The sequence below is a fragment of the Capricornis sumatraensis genome, chromosome X (genome assembly GCF_032405125.1).
Source record: "Capricornis sumatraensis isolate serow.1 chromosome X, serow.2, whole genome shotgun sequence".
Classification (NCBI taxonomy): domain Eukaryota; kingdom Metazoa; phylum Chordata; class Mammalia; order Artiodactyla; family Bovidae; genus Capricornis; species Capricornis sumatraensis.
In genome coordinates this window covers 13,665,469-13,682,479 of record NC_091092.1, presented here as the reverse complement: position 1 = coordinate 13,682,479, position 17,011 = coordinate 13,665,469, and the positions used below count along the sequence as shown (strand labels likewise).

The window sequence follows — 17,011 nt, the reverse complement described above, 5'->3', positions numbered from 1 at the left end:
TTGGTCCTCACCATGGGCCTGATCCCTGGATGGATGTGTAGGGAAGCAGCCATGCCATTTCTACAGTTTTGTGTCATTCCAATATCACAGGTCATCAAGTCTCCAGGAAGCCAGGACGAGGGATACAGAGGCTGAGAGGGTCCCAGCTGGAACAGCCCCAGCACCAACCCCTCCCCATGATACCATCTCTGAGTGCTCTACCCAGACAGACCCTCTACCCTCACCTGCCCTACAATTACTGCTGTAGCCATACCAGGGCCAAAATGGAGTCTCTGGATGTCAAGAGATTGCTGGCAGGCATCCTATGGTTTGCTCATGGTCAGCTGCAGAGTTAGGGATGGGGTTGAGTGGCTCTGAGTCTGAGGGTGAGTGGGGGGAGCAGTGGGTCTGGCTGTGAGTGCACAGTTTATGCTGAGTCTGCATTACCTTTATCTGCTCCACCTTTTCAGACGTCAGTGCCTTCTGCACAGATTGGGATGACTCACAGGGCTCAACCAAGATAAATATCTGTAGAGAACACAAGAGGGGCTGGGTAAGCTCCAGGAAATCTGTGCATGGAATCAAGCAAGACCATGACCCTTCCCTGCCCTCTTGTCCCTAGTCAGGCCTGATCACGCCCTTGACACACACCTTTTCATTAACCTCATTGAAAATCTTGCCATTGACATTCTTCAACGCACAGGCAATGTTGGCATTCTCTACAAAGAACTGGGCCTGCATTTTCTCATAGTGAAACTGTAGGGAGAGTGACAGCAGAAGCAGAATATGAGACCAGTGCCATTTCTCTGGGCCCGCAATCTACCCCATTTCGTCTCATCATCTCCATGTCCTGTCTTACTTCGAATGCAGTGAAGGGGACACTGCTTTGCTTCTGAATCAAATTCAGCAGCCACTTCTCATCATATTTTATACCAAAGGGAATCTAGTAGCCAAAAAACAAATGGGAAAGAGAATGGATACAAAGCAATTTACAGTTAACATAAGACCCAACTGTGTCTTGATTTAGGACCTTTTTTTCAGGCTTTAAATCATTTTTTAAAATAGGACAATGTTATCTTAACTTTTTTTTTTTACCAGACATGGATTTTCTATATAACTTTCTTTTCAGTCAAACACTTCCTGAATAAGCCGACTTAATATGTTTCACATGTACTTCCTTTTATAAATTTCCAAGAGATCCACAGGAGGTAGACTTGGCTTGTCACTCTGACACGGACCCCAGAGACTCAACCTCTTCCCATACTCAGCTTGAGCCAAACACGTGATCTGGTGTGAAGTGCTCCATCTCCCTGGCAGTAGGTTCCCTCCTTTGCTTTTAGTCAACCTCTCCCATGCTTCTCCTTGCAGGCAATCAGTTTCCTTTCTATTGCTTCTCTGAACTCACCCTTAGATGATCTAGGAAGATAGCTCCTAGTAAGAACAAGACTGATTACCAGCACCACTGCCCCAGAAAAGTTCCCAGCATCTCTACACAAATCCAACATGACTCTCTCTATCATCTTCTACATATTAGGTCCATTTAGCCAAGATACTCACTATGATCTTGAACCAGCTCCCCAAGGTCTCATCCTGTCTGTCTCTCCCCATTCTTTTTTCTGGAGGCTTTTGTTTTGTCTCCATGTAAATATGCATTTGATCTTGTTTCTGAAAACTACTTCTCCGATGATGGGATGGAAGTTCACAGGAAGCACTGTGGGGAAGTGGAGAGAAGAAAGTGGTTCATATAGGCTTGGAAAGTCTTCTCTACATTTTCTCACATGATACCAGAGCTACAATGATGATTGCTCAAGCATTAATCTCATCCCATCATTCCTCAATCTTCCAGGTTGGATAGAAAAATGGCAGATTTAACTACAAGGTTTTGTTGTTCACTGGTTGGTACATGTCAGCCTTGGTGACTGGTCACTTACTATCTTGCTTGGATGTCCATACAAGCATCACTTTCTTCTGAATCTCTATCTTGTTGCTGCTGGGAAATGACCTGTTCAGACCAATAGGTGTATTGCCTTCGGTAAACACCCCAGCTTGGTGCTCTTCTTTGTAAAGGGTTCACTTTATCAGTGTGCTCTAAAATTGACAACAACATATCAGTGGTCCCAGTACCAGAAGTCCTCAGTAAACATCAGGGCTAAATAAAAATTATCACTGACTTTGTGATAAACAGAAATGCATCTCATGCTTTAAAAAAAAAATCTGGAAGACTTCACTCTGGCTCTACTTCTCAGGAAATGAGAGGTAGGGAGCAGTCACAGAAGAAGAAAACAGGCTCTGAGGAAAGGGTCTGGATCTAGAGTGTAGTCTGTAATGTTAGACTTTGCTCTACTTGGTTCAGGCTAAGTGACCTGGGAAAAGTGGCATTTCATCCCCAAGTCTCAGTTCTCTGCTCTGCTCTAGGAGGACATGAAAACATACCCTTAAATCTACCATGGTGTGATGATTCAAAGGTCAGAGGTGATCGGCTTCCCTGAAGGAAGAATTAGAGAAATGAATGATAAGTCTGATGAAAAGATCCAGAATGGAGTCTGGAGAGATATAATATGGAGAATATCAAAAGAGAGGTGTAGAGAATTACAGGTGATGCTAGGAGTATACCTAACACACAGTTAATGTGAGTGCCAGAGAGGAGGAGAGGAAGAGAGTGGAGAAATGGTAGCTGATGAGAACTTGGTTGAAAAGTTTCCAAAAGTAGCAAGATATCAACAAAAAATAATGTTAATTGGATTAAAAGTATTTTTAAGCAAAAATATTTTAAAAAGAAATTATGGTCATTTCATCATCATGCAACAAAAACTCCGAAAATTTGTGGTCAAAAGATTCAAACTAAAGAAAATTTATATGTTATTCTTCAGGCAGAAGAAATAACTTCCCAGGTGGAGTCACATAGATACAGGAAAGAAAGACTAATGCCATTTGTGAATGTGTGAGCAACTTTAAGTGACTACTGACTATATAACACAATGATACTAATTTCTTCTGGAAATTTAAATATAGGGAGAATGAAAACATGTGACAATACGTTTGGAGGGAGTATACAGAATCAAAGTGTCTCAAGGTACCATAATTCTCCCAGTAGTTTTAAATAACTAATTAGCTAATATTAGACTATGAAATGGCAAAAATATCCATTGTAATCTGAAGGGTAATTACTGCAAGAATTGCAAAAGAATGTTTAACAATCTAGCCACATGTGGTAACAATTTTCATAGTTATAAAATATTAATCATTTCAAAGGAATTTAGAAGAGGAAAATACATATGTATATATACATTAATATGACATATGTAAATCAAATTACATCTTTTTTTTACATTAAAAGATTCAGACTAAATATTACTAAAAAAAAAAACAACAAACAAAAAACTGTTATCAGATGAGAGAAGAAACCTTCCATCAAATACTCTTGAAAAAAGACACATGCAAAATTTAATCATCTAGAAAATTTGAAAATAAAAAATGGAAAAATGTATACCTTCTCCACATGAACCTACAGAAAGCTGGTATAACCATATTATACCAAAAGAAAATGTAGACTTTAAGAAAAAGAAAACATTACAAGAGAAAGAGAGAAATTTTCTTATGCTAACAGAGGCAATGCTGTAAGAAGATATTAACACAAAATTCTAAATGCATGCCTTAAATCAAAGCCAAAATATTGAAAACTAGTACTGACAGAAATAGAGAATGGACAAAACAAAAGTCACAGTGGGAAACTTTAACACAGCTCACCTAGTGACAAATGAAGTGGAAAATTAAGGCAAAAAAAAAGCACAAAATTAAGCTAGAGGGTGAAGATTTTTAAATATGACAAATATATTAACAAATTAATTTAATTGACATAGACCCACCCACATACATAGGAACTCTGATGGAATATTGCAGAATCAATCATATGCTGGAAAATAAAGCAAGCTTCAAGAAGTGTCTATGGACTAATATAATTTACCCTGGCTAGTTAATAGAAGTAGTAATGGTGGATTTTCTTACTCTTCAACCTCTATTATTAATCCAAAGAATGGTAGTTTCTACGAACCCCACCCCTCACCTAGGTTACCACCCCCCATCTCCAAGCCCTAAGCTACATGACTCAGGCTTTTTCCTTAAATAGGGAAAAAATATCCATATGTTGGGATATTTTCCATGTAGAATAAAGATGGGTGTCAGAGCCCACGTGGCCCATTTCCTCAGAGTGGAAATTAATCAGCCTTGGCCCTCTCCCTGCTTTCTCTATAGGAGGGTCAGCTGGTTGGGGTCCTGTGGGTTGGAACAGGGTAGGGAACCCAGAACTCTTCCTGCTTTGTGAGGATCTGAAGAAAAGGTCTCATGCTGACCAACTCACCCATAGGATGGCCTGAAAGCAGAGATCTGTCAGCACTGTCCTCACAGGTTGCTCTAGAAGGGACTGTGTGGGTCTGGAGCCAGAGATTTGGAGAATATCAAGGAACGCTGGCAAGCAAGGAAACAGCAGGCTCCAAATTCTCAGGGTCATGAAAGATGGAGTCCTTACAGGAAGTCCCTTCCCCAAGGGCATAAAGGAGGAGAGCCCTGGGAGTCAGAGGAGACTTAACGTCCTGTAATTACTGCCCTCTGAGTTTGCTACTAGCCTAACATCCAGGGAACTCTTTCCAACAGTACCACCCGGTCAGAGGAAGCCAACTAGAATCAGGAGGCTTAGGGGGTCTTGATACTTGTGGCTACAAACACAGAGAACTCCCTATGCCAGATTCTGGCATACATTACATTGTGTTCCTTCATTCTGCAGACCCAGAGAACTGGGAGGGCCAGCAGTAGGAAACGCTCTGTCCTTGCTACATTACATCTGTTGTTTCATGTTTTCCTCGCAAGGGCACTCTGATACCAGGATCATTGACTTTCCCAGGTTGCTGAGGCTTACTGAGGTACTACACTTGTCTAGGGTCATTCAGATGCTACTGGGAGAAACAGGCTGAAACTGAACTCCACGGAATGGAAGATGACTTGTTGAAGCATAGCTTTACTAAATACTTGGTGCAATATAGGGGGTTCTCTGCAGTTTATGCAAAGTACCCGACCATTCTAGGAATAATCAAATGGCTAAAATTAAATCTAACACATTCCAGAGAATCATATGAAAACAACAATAACAACAAACAAACAAAAAACCTTGAAAGTATAAAGAAAATACAAAACAGAGTTTGATGGGTCACTGTAATGACAGTAGGGGAAAAAAAAAACTAAACCATATCCTTTCTTTAAAAATATATAATCAATGTAGGCAGACATCCCCTAATGCAGTCGTCCCCAACCCCTGGGCCATGGAAAGATACCAGTCCCAGGCCTGCTAAGAACAGGACCTCACAGTAGGAGGTGAGCAGAGGACTGGCAAGCAAGCAAGAAAAGATTCATCTGCACCTCCCCACCACTAGGTTTACTGTCTGAACCATCCCACCCTCCCTTAGAGGCAGAACTGTAGCTCTGAAAGCTTCAAATCAGACGGGTTTCTAAAGAGAGAAGGAGGGAGAAGCCTGGGCTCCAGTTCATGAACCAGAACTTTCTGGAAATTGTAATATCTTCTGGAATTTTCCAGCATTTCCACCCCTCCCCCCCCAGATCTCTATGCCCTGAAAGAGGATTTCCAGGGCCGAGAGAGGTGAAGAAACCCTCACAAGAGGGTGTGAACATCTGAGGTGAGGGAAGTGTAAGGCAGAAATGCGTACAAATACACAGATACACTGTCAAGTGAAAAGATGAAAATTTTGACTTTTTATGAAACATTATCATATGAATATTTTTATAATATGAAAATATATGAACTTTTCTGTCAATTAGTTATTAGTTATTTTCAAGTGTTCCTCTTTACAAATTAGCCTAGTCATAAAATTTGAAACATTAAAAATATATTCTTAGAAACTCACATGATTCTGTACCTTACACCTACATGATCCCTTCACTATGACTCACAGATACCCAAGACATCCAATGTAAAAGGATTGGTGCACATTTTCCTGAAGTGTTTCTCTTCTGGTAACGTGTGTTTTGTGTATATGTGTTTTCAGAAGGTGGGGGTGGGGTGGGGTGGAGGTGTGATAAGTCACTCAGTTCATATTATTGTAATCTAAGTTACTTTTTATTCCCATCCCAAAGAAAGGCAATGCCAAAGAATGCTCAAACTACCGCACAGTTGCACTCATCTCACACGCTAGTAAAGTGATGCTTAAAATTCTCCAAGCCAGGCTTCAGCAATACGTGAACCATGAAATTCCAGATGTTCAAGCTGGGTTTAGAAAAGGCAGAAGAACCAGAGATGAAATTGCCAACATCAGCTGGATTATCGAAAAAGCAAGAGAGTTCCAGAAAAACATCTATTTCTGCTTTATTGACTATACCAAAGCCTTTGACTGTGCGGATCACAATAAACTGGAAAATTCTGAGAGAGATGGGAATACCAGATCACCTGACCTGCCTCTTGAGAAACCTATATGCAGGTCAGGAAGCAACAGTTAGAACTGGAAAAACAGACTGGTTCCAAATAGGAAAAGGAGTATGTCAAGGCTGTATATTGTCACCCTGTTTATTTAACCTATATGCAGAATACATGATAAGAAATGCTGGGCTGGAGGAAGCACAAGCTGGAATCAAGATGCTGGGAGAAATATCAATAACCTCAGATATGCAGATGACACCACCATTATGGCAGAAAGTGAAGAAGAACTAAAGAGCCTCTTGATGAAAGTGAAAGAGGAGAGTGAAAAAGTTGGCTTAAAGCTCAACATTCAGAAAACAAAGATCATGGCATCTGCTCTCATCACTTCAGGGCAAATAGATGGGGAAACAGTGGTTGACTTTATTTTTCTGGGCTCCAAAAACACTGCAGATGGTGATTGCAGTCATGAAATTAAAAGACGCTTACTCCTTGGAAGGAAACTTATGACCAACCTAGACAGCATATTCAAAAGCAGAGATATTATTTTGCCAACAAAGGTCCATTTAGTCAAGGCTATGGTTTTTCCAGTGGTCATGTATGGATGTGAGAGTTGGACTATAAAGAAAGCTGACCGCCAAAGAATTCATGCTTTCGAACTGCGGTGTTGGAGAAGACTCTTGAGAGTCCCTTGGACTGCAAGGAGATCCAACCAGTCCATCCTAAAGGAGATCAGTCCTGGGTGTTCATTGGAGGGACTGATGTTGAAGTTGAAACTCCAATCCTTCGGCCACCTCATGCGAAGAGCTGACTCATTGGAAAAGACCCTGATGCTGGGAAAGATTGAGGGCAGGAGGAGAAGGGGATGCCAGAGGATGACATGTTTGGATGGCATCACCAACTCGATGGACATGAGTTTGGGTAGACTCCGGGAGTTGGTGGTGGACAGGGAGGCCTGGCGTGCTGCGGTTCACGGGGTCGCAAAGAGTTGGACACGACTGAACGATGGAACTGAACTGAACTGAACTGTCACAGCACTGCTGTGCTGTGATGCACCTCACTGAGCTGATGAAAGGAGTTGAGACAACAAAGGAGGAGAAAAGCCTGAGTGATGTCAGCGACGATGCAGAGATGGAGCAAATCAGAGTGTGGGGAGAGCTAGCAGGTGGACGGAATGTTCTGGCTAAGAATGTGACTCCAGGAGGCAGGTAGGACCTCACTGGCAGATGGAGTCCCTGGGATCTGGGGTCAGAGAGAATTTAAAGCGGGTGTATATTTTCCAGATGGCATGGGGCATCTCTTCCCCTTTATGTCTGAATTCTTCCCCTTTATGTCTGCTTCCTACTTTAAAGGAGGTTCAGGGAACTGAGTATCAGCACAGTTTCCCTACTCTCAGTGGACCTGGTCCGTCTCTGCTCTGTGGACCAGTGACAGACATGTGGGGCACTTTACTCCTCACCATCGTTGTGCCATTTCAGTGTATGAAGGGGCTGTGTAGTGTCCATGGAAGCAAATATGGTCCTTCCCCAATCAGTCCTACACCCAGATAGCCTCAGTCCCCAGGAGTGTCCCATCAGTTACCTCTCGGCCTTATCTGCTCACCTGGGAGCCCCCACTCTTCACTCCAGTCAGAGTGAACTCCCCATCTCCTCCCTTCCATCCACCCCTCCTTAAGTCTTGCCCACTGTCCCAGGCCTAGTTCCTCTTTCAGGAATCTCTGATGACTCCAGTGAACATCAAGATTGTTCAAGATTGTTTGAATCTGTAGATTGCTTTGGTATTATGGTCATTCTAACAACATTAAGATTTTCAATCCATCAGATGGAATATCTTTCCATTCACTTGTGCCTCTTTCATTTTCTTTCACCAGTGTCTTACTGTTTGCACTATAGAGGTGTTTCGCCTCGTTTGTTAAATCTGTTTCTAGGTATTTTGTTCTTCTTTATGCAGTTGTGACGATATTGAGCACCTTTTCATATACATGTTGACCATTTATATACAATCTTTGGGAAAATATCTCTTTAGGTCATTTGCCAAATTTTACTCAGAGTTTTCTATATTGCGTTGTATGATTTCCTTACATATTTTGAAAATTAATTGCATGTTATACACACAGTTTACAAAGATTTCCTCCAATTCCACAGGTTACCTTTTTATTTTGTTGACTGTTTCTTTTGTTGTGCAAGATGTTTTGTTTTGTGGTCCCACTTGTTGATTTTTGCTTTTGTTACTTGTGCATTTGTAATATATCTAAAAATCATTGCCACGACCAATGCCAAGGAGCTTTTTCTTATATTCTCACCTGGGAGTTTTATGGTTTCAGGAAATAGCAAGAGAACTAGAAACAGAAAAGGGACCTGAATATCTGAATGCATTTTTGCAATCTCATGATACAACTTTAACCCCGAGGAGCCGTTTCTTATGGGAGTGAAGAAAGCGGTTTCTTGAAAGGAATCTACCCTTGGTGGAGATGCTGGGAAGATTTTTGAAATGACAACGAAGGATTTAGAATATTACATAATTCAGAATATTAGATAAAACAGTGGCAGGTTTTGAGAGGATAGACTCCAATTTTGAACGAAATTCTTCAGTGGGTAAAAAGCTAACAGACAGCACTGCATGCTAATAATTGTTTCTGAAAGAGAAGAGTCAATTGATACAGCAAACGTCACTGTTGTTTCATTTAAAGAAATTACCATGGCCACCCCAACCTTCAACAGCCACCACCCTAATCAGTCAGCAGCCATCAAAACACATGCCTGACCCCCCACCAGCCAAAAGCTTATGGCTCTCTAAACTTTCAGATATTTGTTAGCAAGTTTCAGCAATCAAGTATTTTTAACGAAGATATGTACTTTGTCTTTTAGACAACGCTATTGTACACTAAATAGTCTACAGTACAGTATAAACATAATTTTTATAAGACATGGAGAGCCAAAAAGTTTATGTTATTCACTTTGTTGCAATATGGGCTTTCTTGCAATGGTGTGCAACCAATTCACAATATTTCCAACATATACTTGTATCTGTAATTGAGGCAAGGCTGAGTGAATTGGTAGGAAGAATAAAGTTTAGGTTCAGAAGACGAGGGTCCCAGTCTGGAACCAGCCAGTGAGTAGGAGCATGACGTGCGGCAGTGCAGGTCATTAAAGTAGGTCCCAAGCCTCAGGTTCCCCATCCAGGGAGTGACCACTCTCTCCTTCATATGGTCCTTGTCAGGATTTATTGAAATCACAAGGCAGTAAAGGTCACCCAGAGGCTTTAGTCTCAGTCAGATCTGGCTGAGGCTCAGTTTTGTCACCTATAAGGAATGAATCACAATGTGGAGTTTGTAGTTATGTACATAATTAATGAGAATATTAAAAAAGTGATGTCTCATCAGAGGTTAATGGAACATTTTTCTTCCTTCCTTAGTTTTATTTTTTTATTATTTTCAAAGCTCATTTAAATATTTTGAAATATAATTAAGAGTATTCCACAAAATAAATTATTCAAACATTTTAAGACTTGCAATTCTACCTCTGGAAGATTCATTTGGTTTTTGCCATGCAAAACCAATCCACTAAAAATGACAGACTGTCAATACATTACTCTTTTCCATGGCTCTTTTTCAGAAGGAGCAACAATCCCCAGCTGCCACAGGTTCTCAGAAATACAGAGTCTGCTTTTTGTCTGAGGAACAATGCTGCAGTTCCTTTGTTGAAGTGTTCCCAGCATCCCCCTTCGAAGTGGAACAGTGAATTTTAGGTGACTCTTCAGACAAGATATTTGAAAACTTCAGCATCTGAAGGCCACTATGTGATGCTACAGCCTCTGAAAACTGGTGAGCTCGCAGCCTTCGGTCCCCTTTCACATGCAAAGTGTGTCTGGAGATGGCAAATGTGGTGGAGTCATTATATGCCTGAAGCGAAGTGAAGTGAAGTTGCTCAGTCGTGTCCGACTCTTTGCAACCCCGTGGACTGTAGCCCACCAGGCTCCTCGGTCCATGGGATTTTCCAGGCATGAATACTGGAGTGGGTTGCCATTTCCTTCTCCAGAGGATGTTCCCAACCCAGGGATCGAACCCAGGTCTCTCGCATTGTAGGCAGACGCTTTACCATCTGACCTACCAGGGAAGTCCCCCATTATATGCCGAGTGGTAATCAAGCCAGTAGGGTGTGTCTGGGACTTCTCACATGAAGTGATCTTTAAGCTGAGATCTGAGGTTAAGGAGGCTTTAGCCAGCAAAAGAGGAAAGGGTGGAGACAAGCCAAATATGACAGGAAGGAAATACCCTGTAATCTGGTTCATCCCTTTGGAAAATCCAGAGTGGAAATCCCTTACCCATCAGTCTATCACTCAGGGAAAAACCTTGTGAACCTTAACAGGACAGCTGTAGAGAGATGTACAGGAACCCCTTCTGCCTTCCTTGCTCCCGCCTCAGGCATAAGAGTCATTTTATTACGATGATTTCTATCCAGGAAACCACAGAGGAGAAGAAAATTGTTAGGCAAAGCACTCTGAGCACGAATTTATTTTATATATTCTCCCACTACTCGCAGTGCAAAGCAACTTTTAAAACATTTTTCATTCCTTTTCCCAAATAGCACTTCTCACTGGATAAAATTCAAAAACTAGAGATCTGTGCCACCTGGTGAACATATCTGGAATAAAAGCCTTAGGAGGAGGAAAGGAGCAAGATGCCCATCACCAGGAAATATCTGGTAGGATTTTATGGTAAAGGAAGCAGTAAGGGTGAGTCAGAGCCCATGTACATTAAATCTAGTGGCAAGAACTTTGCTTCAGCATCTCCCTCCCTGTTCTGACAGGAAACCGATATACATGTCATTAAGAGACAAGCGTAATGTGTAAAAACGTATTGATTCATATACACACAGTTAAGCCACATAAATTATTTTTTGAAATGAAATTCACAACTAGTTATATCCTATAATATTATAAAAATTTACATTATTTACCTTTCTGACTTCAAATCAATATCTTTCTTTTCAAAACTAATGTAATACAGGGATGTGTATACAATAGATACAGTATATTTTTACATTGCATTAATCTTTTTCCATAACAAGAAATATATTCTTGGTAATTTACTTTGTTCCCCAGATATATTTCTCTGTGTACAATATTAAATAAGTAAATTTACATGAGCATACCTGTTCTTCCAAATTTTGTTCACAGTATGTGTATATACTATGTTCTGTATGTATATATGTATGTTGATGTAAATATACATATGTAAATATATGTACATGCATATATCCTTCCGTATATAATTGTTTTTGTATTTGTTTGATCTTTATATGTTTGTGAATCATAGTTCTCATTCAAATTTTTAAGAGACTTTAAATGACCGTCTTTACTGATCAGATTTATTTATATCATATAGTATAAAACATGTGCTCTAAAATATGTTCCAAATATTTTGCCAATAATTTGATTTACTTTATACGTGACATTTTTGTTTGGGAGAGACATGGGCTTTTCACAACTTCACCTCAATTGCTCTAATTAATTTTGTAACAGAGTTCTAAGCTTTTCTTGCATCTCATATCTAGTTTTGGTTGTCCTGGTGTCAATGGCATGTTGATAGAGTCCTCAAACAACCTTCTCCCCGATGTCTTGGTCTTGAAGATGACATAGGTGAAATCCAGTCCCTGAATATAGGGCCCCAGGGATTGAAGTGTCCTGAAGGATTTGTGTGGGGCTCAGGTTGAAGCGGAGGCAATTAGCCTCCGTGGAGGGAAGGAAATGATCATTTATGGAGTTATATTTGGCCAGATGCACTTTACATAGTATCTTGTGTAAGCAAACACAGATTCAAATATTTTCCCCATTATTAATCCATGTAGATTTTGGGCTAAAGCTCTTTTCCATTTTGTCACGAGGCCCTCAAGTCTTTGAATCTAGAATTCCCAGTGGACTAGTACTCGATGCAACCCTATGCATTACTCATTTTTTCAGTCATGCACGCTCAATTGCTTCAGTCGCGTCTGATTCTCTGCGACCCTATGGACTATAGCCTGCCAATCTTCTCTGTCCATTGGGAGTCTCCATGCAAGAAGAGTGGAGTGGGTTGCCATGCCCTCCTCCAAGGGATCTTCATGACCCGGGGGCCGAACCCATGTCTCTTGTGTCTCCTGCATTAACAGGCAGGTTCTTTACCACTTGTGCCATCTGGGAAGCCCTTTATTTTTGTATTTTAAAAAATCCACGAAAATTGAAGGAATTTCTTTACTGTCAAATGAAAAAAATGCAAAAGATGGAAAAGTTTGGAGACAACATTTCAAACAGTATTACAGCTTTTGTGTTCATGTGCAAGAGCAAACAGGATTTCTGATAATCAATAAAGAAAAGACAAAAATAACCACAAATAAGTCAGTTCATCTAAAAAACAAAATGCTTTTTCAGTAAACATCTGGAAATATGCCAAACCATTAACTGAAGAAATAAAAATCTGAAGATGTCATAATACATTAAAATTTGATTTGCACACACTTACTTATATAACTTAAATTTTTATTTTATTTATTTGTTTTTGCAGCTTGTGGCATGTGTGATCTTAGTTCCCCAACCTGGGATCAAACCAGTGCCCCTGGATTGGGAATGCAAAATCTTAACCACTGGACCATCAGAGAAGTCCCTGTAATTCAAAATTATAAATAATATTATAGTTAGCAAGAGTACTGGAGTAGGGTGCCATTGCCTTCTCCAATCTAGAACTACATACCTACACAAATCCTTTAAGACAGGTATGAAAGTGAAAGTGAAAGTGAAGTCGCTCAGTCGGGTCCGACTCTTTGCGACCCCCTGGACTGTAGCCTACCAGGCTCCTCCGTCCATGGGTTTCTCCAGGCAAGAGTACTGGAGTGGGTTGCCATTTCCTTCTCCAGGGGATCTTCCCGACCCAGGGATCGAACCCAGGTCTCCCGCACTGTAGGCAGACGCTTTACCGTCTGAGCCACCAGGGAAAACTAAGATAGGTATATGCACTACCAAAAGAGAAACACATCTGGAAAATCTGCACTCATTGTTTTACATTGGATACCTTGGGTACGTGTGGGTCATGATAAAGTGATCCTGTAGATGGAAGGCTGAGAATAATTTTAGTTTCTAAGTATACATTTTCAGTGTTTGAGAATTTCTGATTAGGCTAATTTGTTCGGAGGAACACTGGAAAACAACAACTAATTAACCAAAAGGTCCAATATATTTGCATGTTATAAAAATGTTCACATGTGGTTGTTTAATAAAAGGCAACTTTTTCAACTGTTGACTTGACAATGTATCTGTGTATTTGCATGCATTTGTGTCTTACATTTCCCTCACCTCAGATGTTCACACACTCGTGTGTAGATTTTCTTCATCTCTCTCAGGCATTGTACCTCTTTCAGGGCACAGAGAACTGGGAAGGAAGATATTAAAAATCCCAGAAAATTCTAGCTCATGAACTAGAGCCCGGGCTTTTCCTTTCTTCTTTAGAAACCCTCTGCTTTGAGACTTTCATATCTACAGTTCTGGCTCTAACGGAGGCACTGTTTCAGAGAGTAAAGTGAGCAACGGGGAGCTGTGGGGAGCAGCAGATGAAGCTTCCCTTGCTCACTCCCCCTAGGCTCACCCTCTGCTGTGCAACCCAGTTCCCAACAGGAGCTGGGGACCCCTGCACTAGGGGATATCTGCCTACGTTGACTACATTTTTTTTTAAAGGAAAGACTAATTTTTTTCCTACTGTCGTTGCAGTGACCCACCAAGTTCTGTTTGGTATTTCCTTTTTATTTTATTTTCAAGGTTTTTGTGTGTGTGTGTGTGTGGTTGTATTGATATGATCTCTCTGGAATGGATTAGAGTTAATTCTAGCCACCTGATTATTTTTAGAATAGTCAGGTGGTGGCTTGGACGGAAAAGCGTCTGCCTGCAACGCGGGAGACCGAGGTTCGTTTCCTGGTCAGGAAGATCCCCTGGAGAAGGAAATGGCAATCCACTCCTGCACTCTTGCCTGGAAAATCCCAAGGACGGAGGAGCCTGATAAGGCTACAGTTCATGCGGTCGCAAAGAGTCGGACACGACTGAGCGCCTTCACTTCACTTGCATAAACTTCAGAAAAACCCCTACATTACACCAAGTATTTAGTAAAGCTATGCTTCAGGAAGGCATCTTCCATTCCATGGAGCTCAATTCCGGCCTGTTTCTCCCAGTAGCATCTGAATGACCCTAAACAAGTGCAGCACCTCAATAAGCCTCAGCAACCTTGGAAAGTTGATGATTCTAGTATCAAAGTCCCCTTGTGAGGAATACATGAAAGAACAGACGTAATGTAGCAAGGACAGAGCGTTTCCTGCTGCTGGCCCTCCCAGTTCTCTGGGTCTGCAGAATGAAGAACACAGTGTAACGTAGCTGATGCAGAGTCTGGCACAGAGAGTTCTCTGTATCTGTAGCTACAAGTATCAAGATCCCTAAGCCTCCTGACTCTAACTGGCCTCCTCTACAGGGGTGGTACTGTTGGAAAGAGTTCCTCGGATGTTACGCTGGTAGCCAACTCAGAGGGCAGCGATTACAGGAAGTTAAGTCTCCTCTGGCCCCCAAGACTCTCCTCCTCTATGATCTTGGGGAAAGGACTTCCTCTTGGGACGCCATCTTGTTTGTGTGGCTGTGAGGAAGTTGTTTGGGGCTCGCAGTCTCTTCCCTCAGCACTTTTCCCTGATTCTACAAACTTCCAGCTCGAGACCGCAGATTCTCTTCCAGGGCAGCCTGTGAGGACGGTGGTGACAGATCTCTGCCTTCAGGCCACCCTATGGGTGAGTGGTCTGCATGAGACCTTCTCTTCAGATCCCCGCGAAGCAGGAAGGGTTCTGGGTTCCCTCCCCCACCCCTAACCACAGGACCCCCAACCAGTTGACTGTCCTTCGGGGAAAGCGGGGAGAGAGCCCAGACTGACTCTGTTCCAGTCTCTTGAGGAAATGGGCCAAGTGGGCTCTTACACTACCCTTCTCGATTCCACGTGGTAAACCTCCCCTCCGACGGAAACGGCCGTTGCTGACGTGAATTTTTCCCTGGCTAAGGAAAAGGCATGAGTCATGTTACCGCCTCAGGTCTAGGGTTTGGGCAGTGGCGAGGGTCACCTAGGTGGATGGTAGGATTAGATAAACTAGTATTCTCCGAATTTATACTAGAGGTGGGGGAGGGGCAGAAAACCCACCATTACTACTGGATACTACATTAACAGTTAGGGTAAATTGTATTAGCCCCTAGAAGCTTCTTGAGGCTTTATTGCCGGAGATGTGATATATTCTGGAATGTCTGATGAGTAGTCATGTGCATTGTTCGACGTCAATTAAATAAATTTGTTTAAGTCGTATTTTTAAATCCTCTCCCTCTAGCTGAGATTTTGTCTGTCATTTTGTGTGTCACTCAGTGAGATGTGTTAAAATTTCCCACTGTGACTGTGGATTTGTCCATTATTTCTGTCAGTTTTTGCTTTGTATGCTGGCTTTCAGAGGCATACAAATTTAGAATTTGTATTACTATCCTCTTATTGCACTGAACCTGTTATCATAAAGGCATTTCCCTTTGAAAGTGTACCTTTTCTTTTACTGATATGGTTATACCAGTTTTCTGAGGTTAATGTGAAAAGCTGTACATTTTGCAGTTTTTTTTTATTTTCTAATTTTCCTGATGATTAAATTTTGCATATGTCTCTTTTCAGGAGTATTTGATGAAAGGTTTCTTGTCCAGTCTGATAAAAATCTGCCTTTCTCGTTGGAGTGTTTTGCCTGAATCTTTTAAAATAAAAATAGATATAATTTGGTTTATGTATATCATGGTACTGTATATTTATTGTTGCCTCTTCTAAGTTCCTTTTCCTTTCTTTTCTTTTGATATGGTCAATATTTTTTAACTATCAAATCATTGCTTTGCATGGTTATCTAGGTAAACATCCTTTTGCTATTCTTGTAGTGTTCACCCTTCAGATTACAATGTACATTTTTGCCTTTTCACAGTCTAATATTAGTTAATTAGTTCCCTAAAGCTGCCCAGTTATGGGGCTTTGAGACACTTTGATTCCACAAACTCCTTCCACATGTATTGTCATGCATTTTCATTCTCTGTATATTTAAATTGTTATCATTGTGTTATATAGTCAATACTCATTTAAATTTGCCTCCATATTCACAAATGTCATTCGTCTGTCTTTCCTGTATCTGTGTGGCTCCACCTAGGGTGATATTTCTTCTGCCCGAAGAAGAGCCTATAATATTTCTTTAGTTTGGATCTTTAGGTCACAAATTTTCTGAGTTTTTGTTACGTGATGATGAAATGAATGTCTTTTCTTGTAAGGATGTTTTCCCGTAAAGCATATGTTTTGTCCTATTAATATTGGTCTTTTAAAAGTAGATTATTTATTTCTGGCTGTGCTAGGACTTGCTGCTGGGTGAGGGAGTTCTCTAGTTGCAATGAGCAGGGACTACTATCTAGTTGCAATGCACAGGATTCTCATTACGGTGGCTTCTCTTGTTGCACTCTTGTTGCAGAGCACGGGTTCTAGGGCACATGTGCTTCAGTAGTTTTGGCTCATAGGCTCTAAAACGCAGGTTCGGTTTCTGTGGCACAAGGCCTAAG

The 17,011-nt window shown here is 41.2% G+C and overlaps 1 protein-coding gene across 1 annotated transcript in view; it reads right to left on the bottom strand.

Annotated features, from left to right (window-relative positions):
- The window catches only part of LOC138071109 (nuclear RNA export factor 3-like), a 37,627-nt gene that overhangs the window by 20,136 nt on the left and 480 nt on the right, over positions 1-17,011 (bottom strand). The window contains 6 exon segments of the mRNA XM_068962528.1: positions 12-131; positions 427-507; positions 631-735; positions 839-922; positions 1,537-1,690; positions 1,911-2,067. Of these exon segments, the coding sequence (XP_068818629.1) occupies positions 12-131; positions 427-507; positions 631-735; positions 839-922; positions 1,537-1,690; positions 1,911-2,067 (701 nt within the window).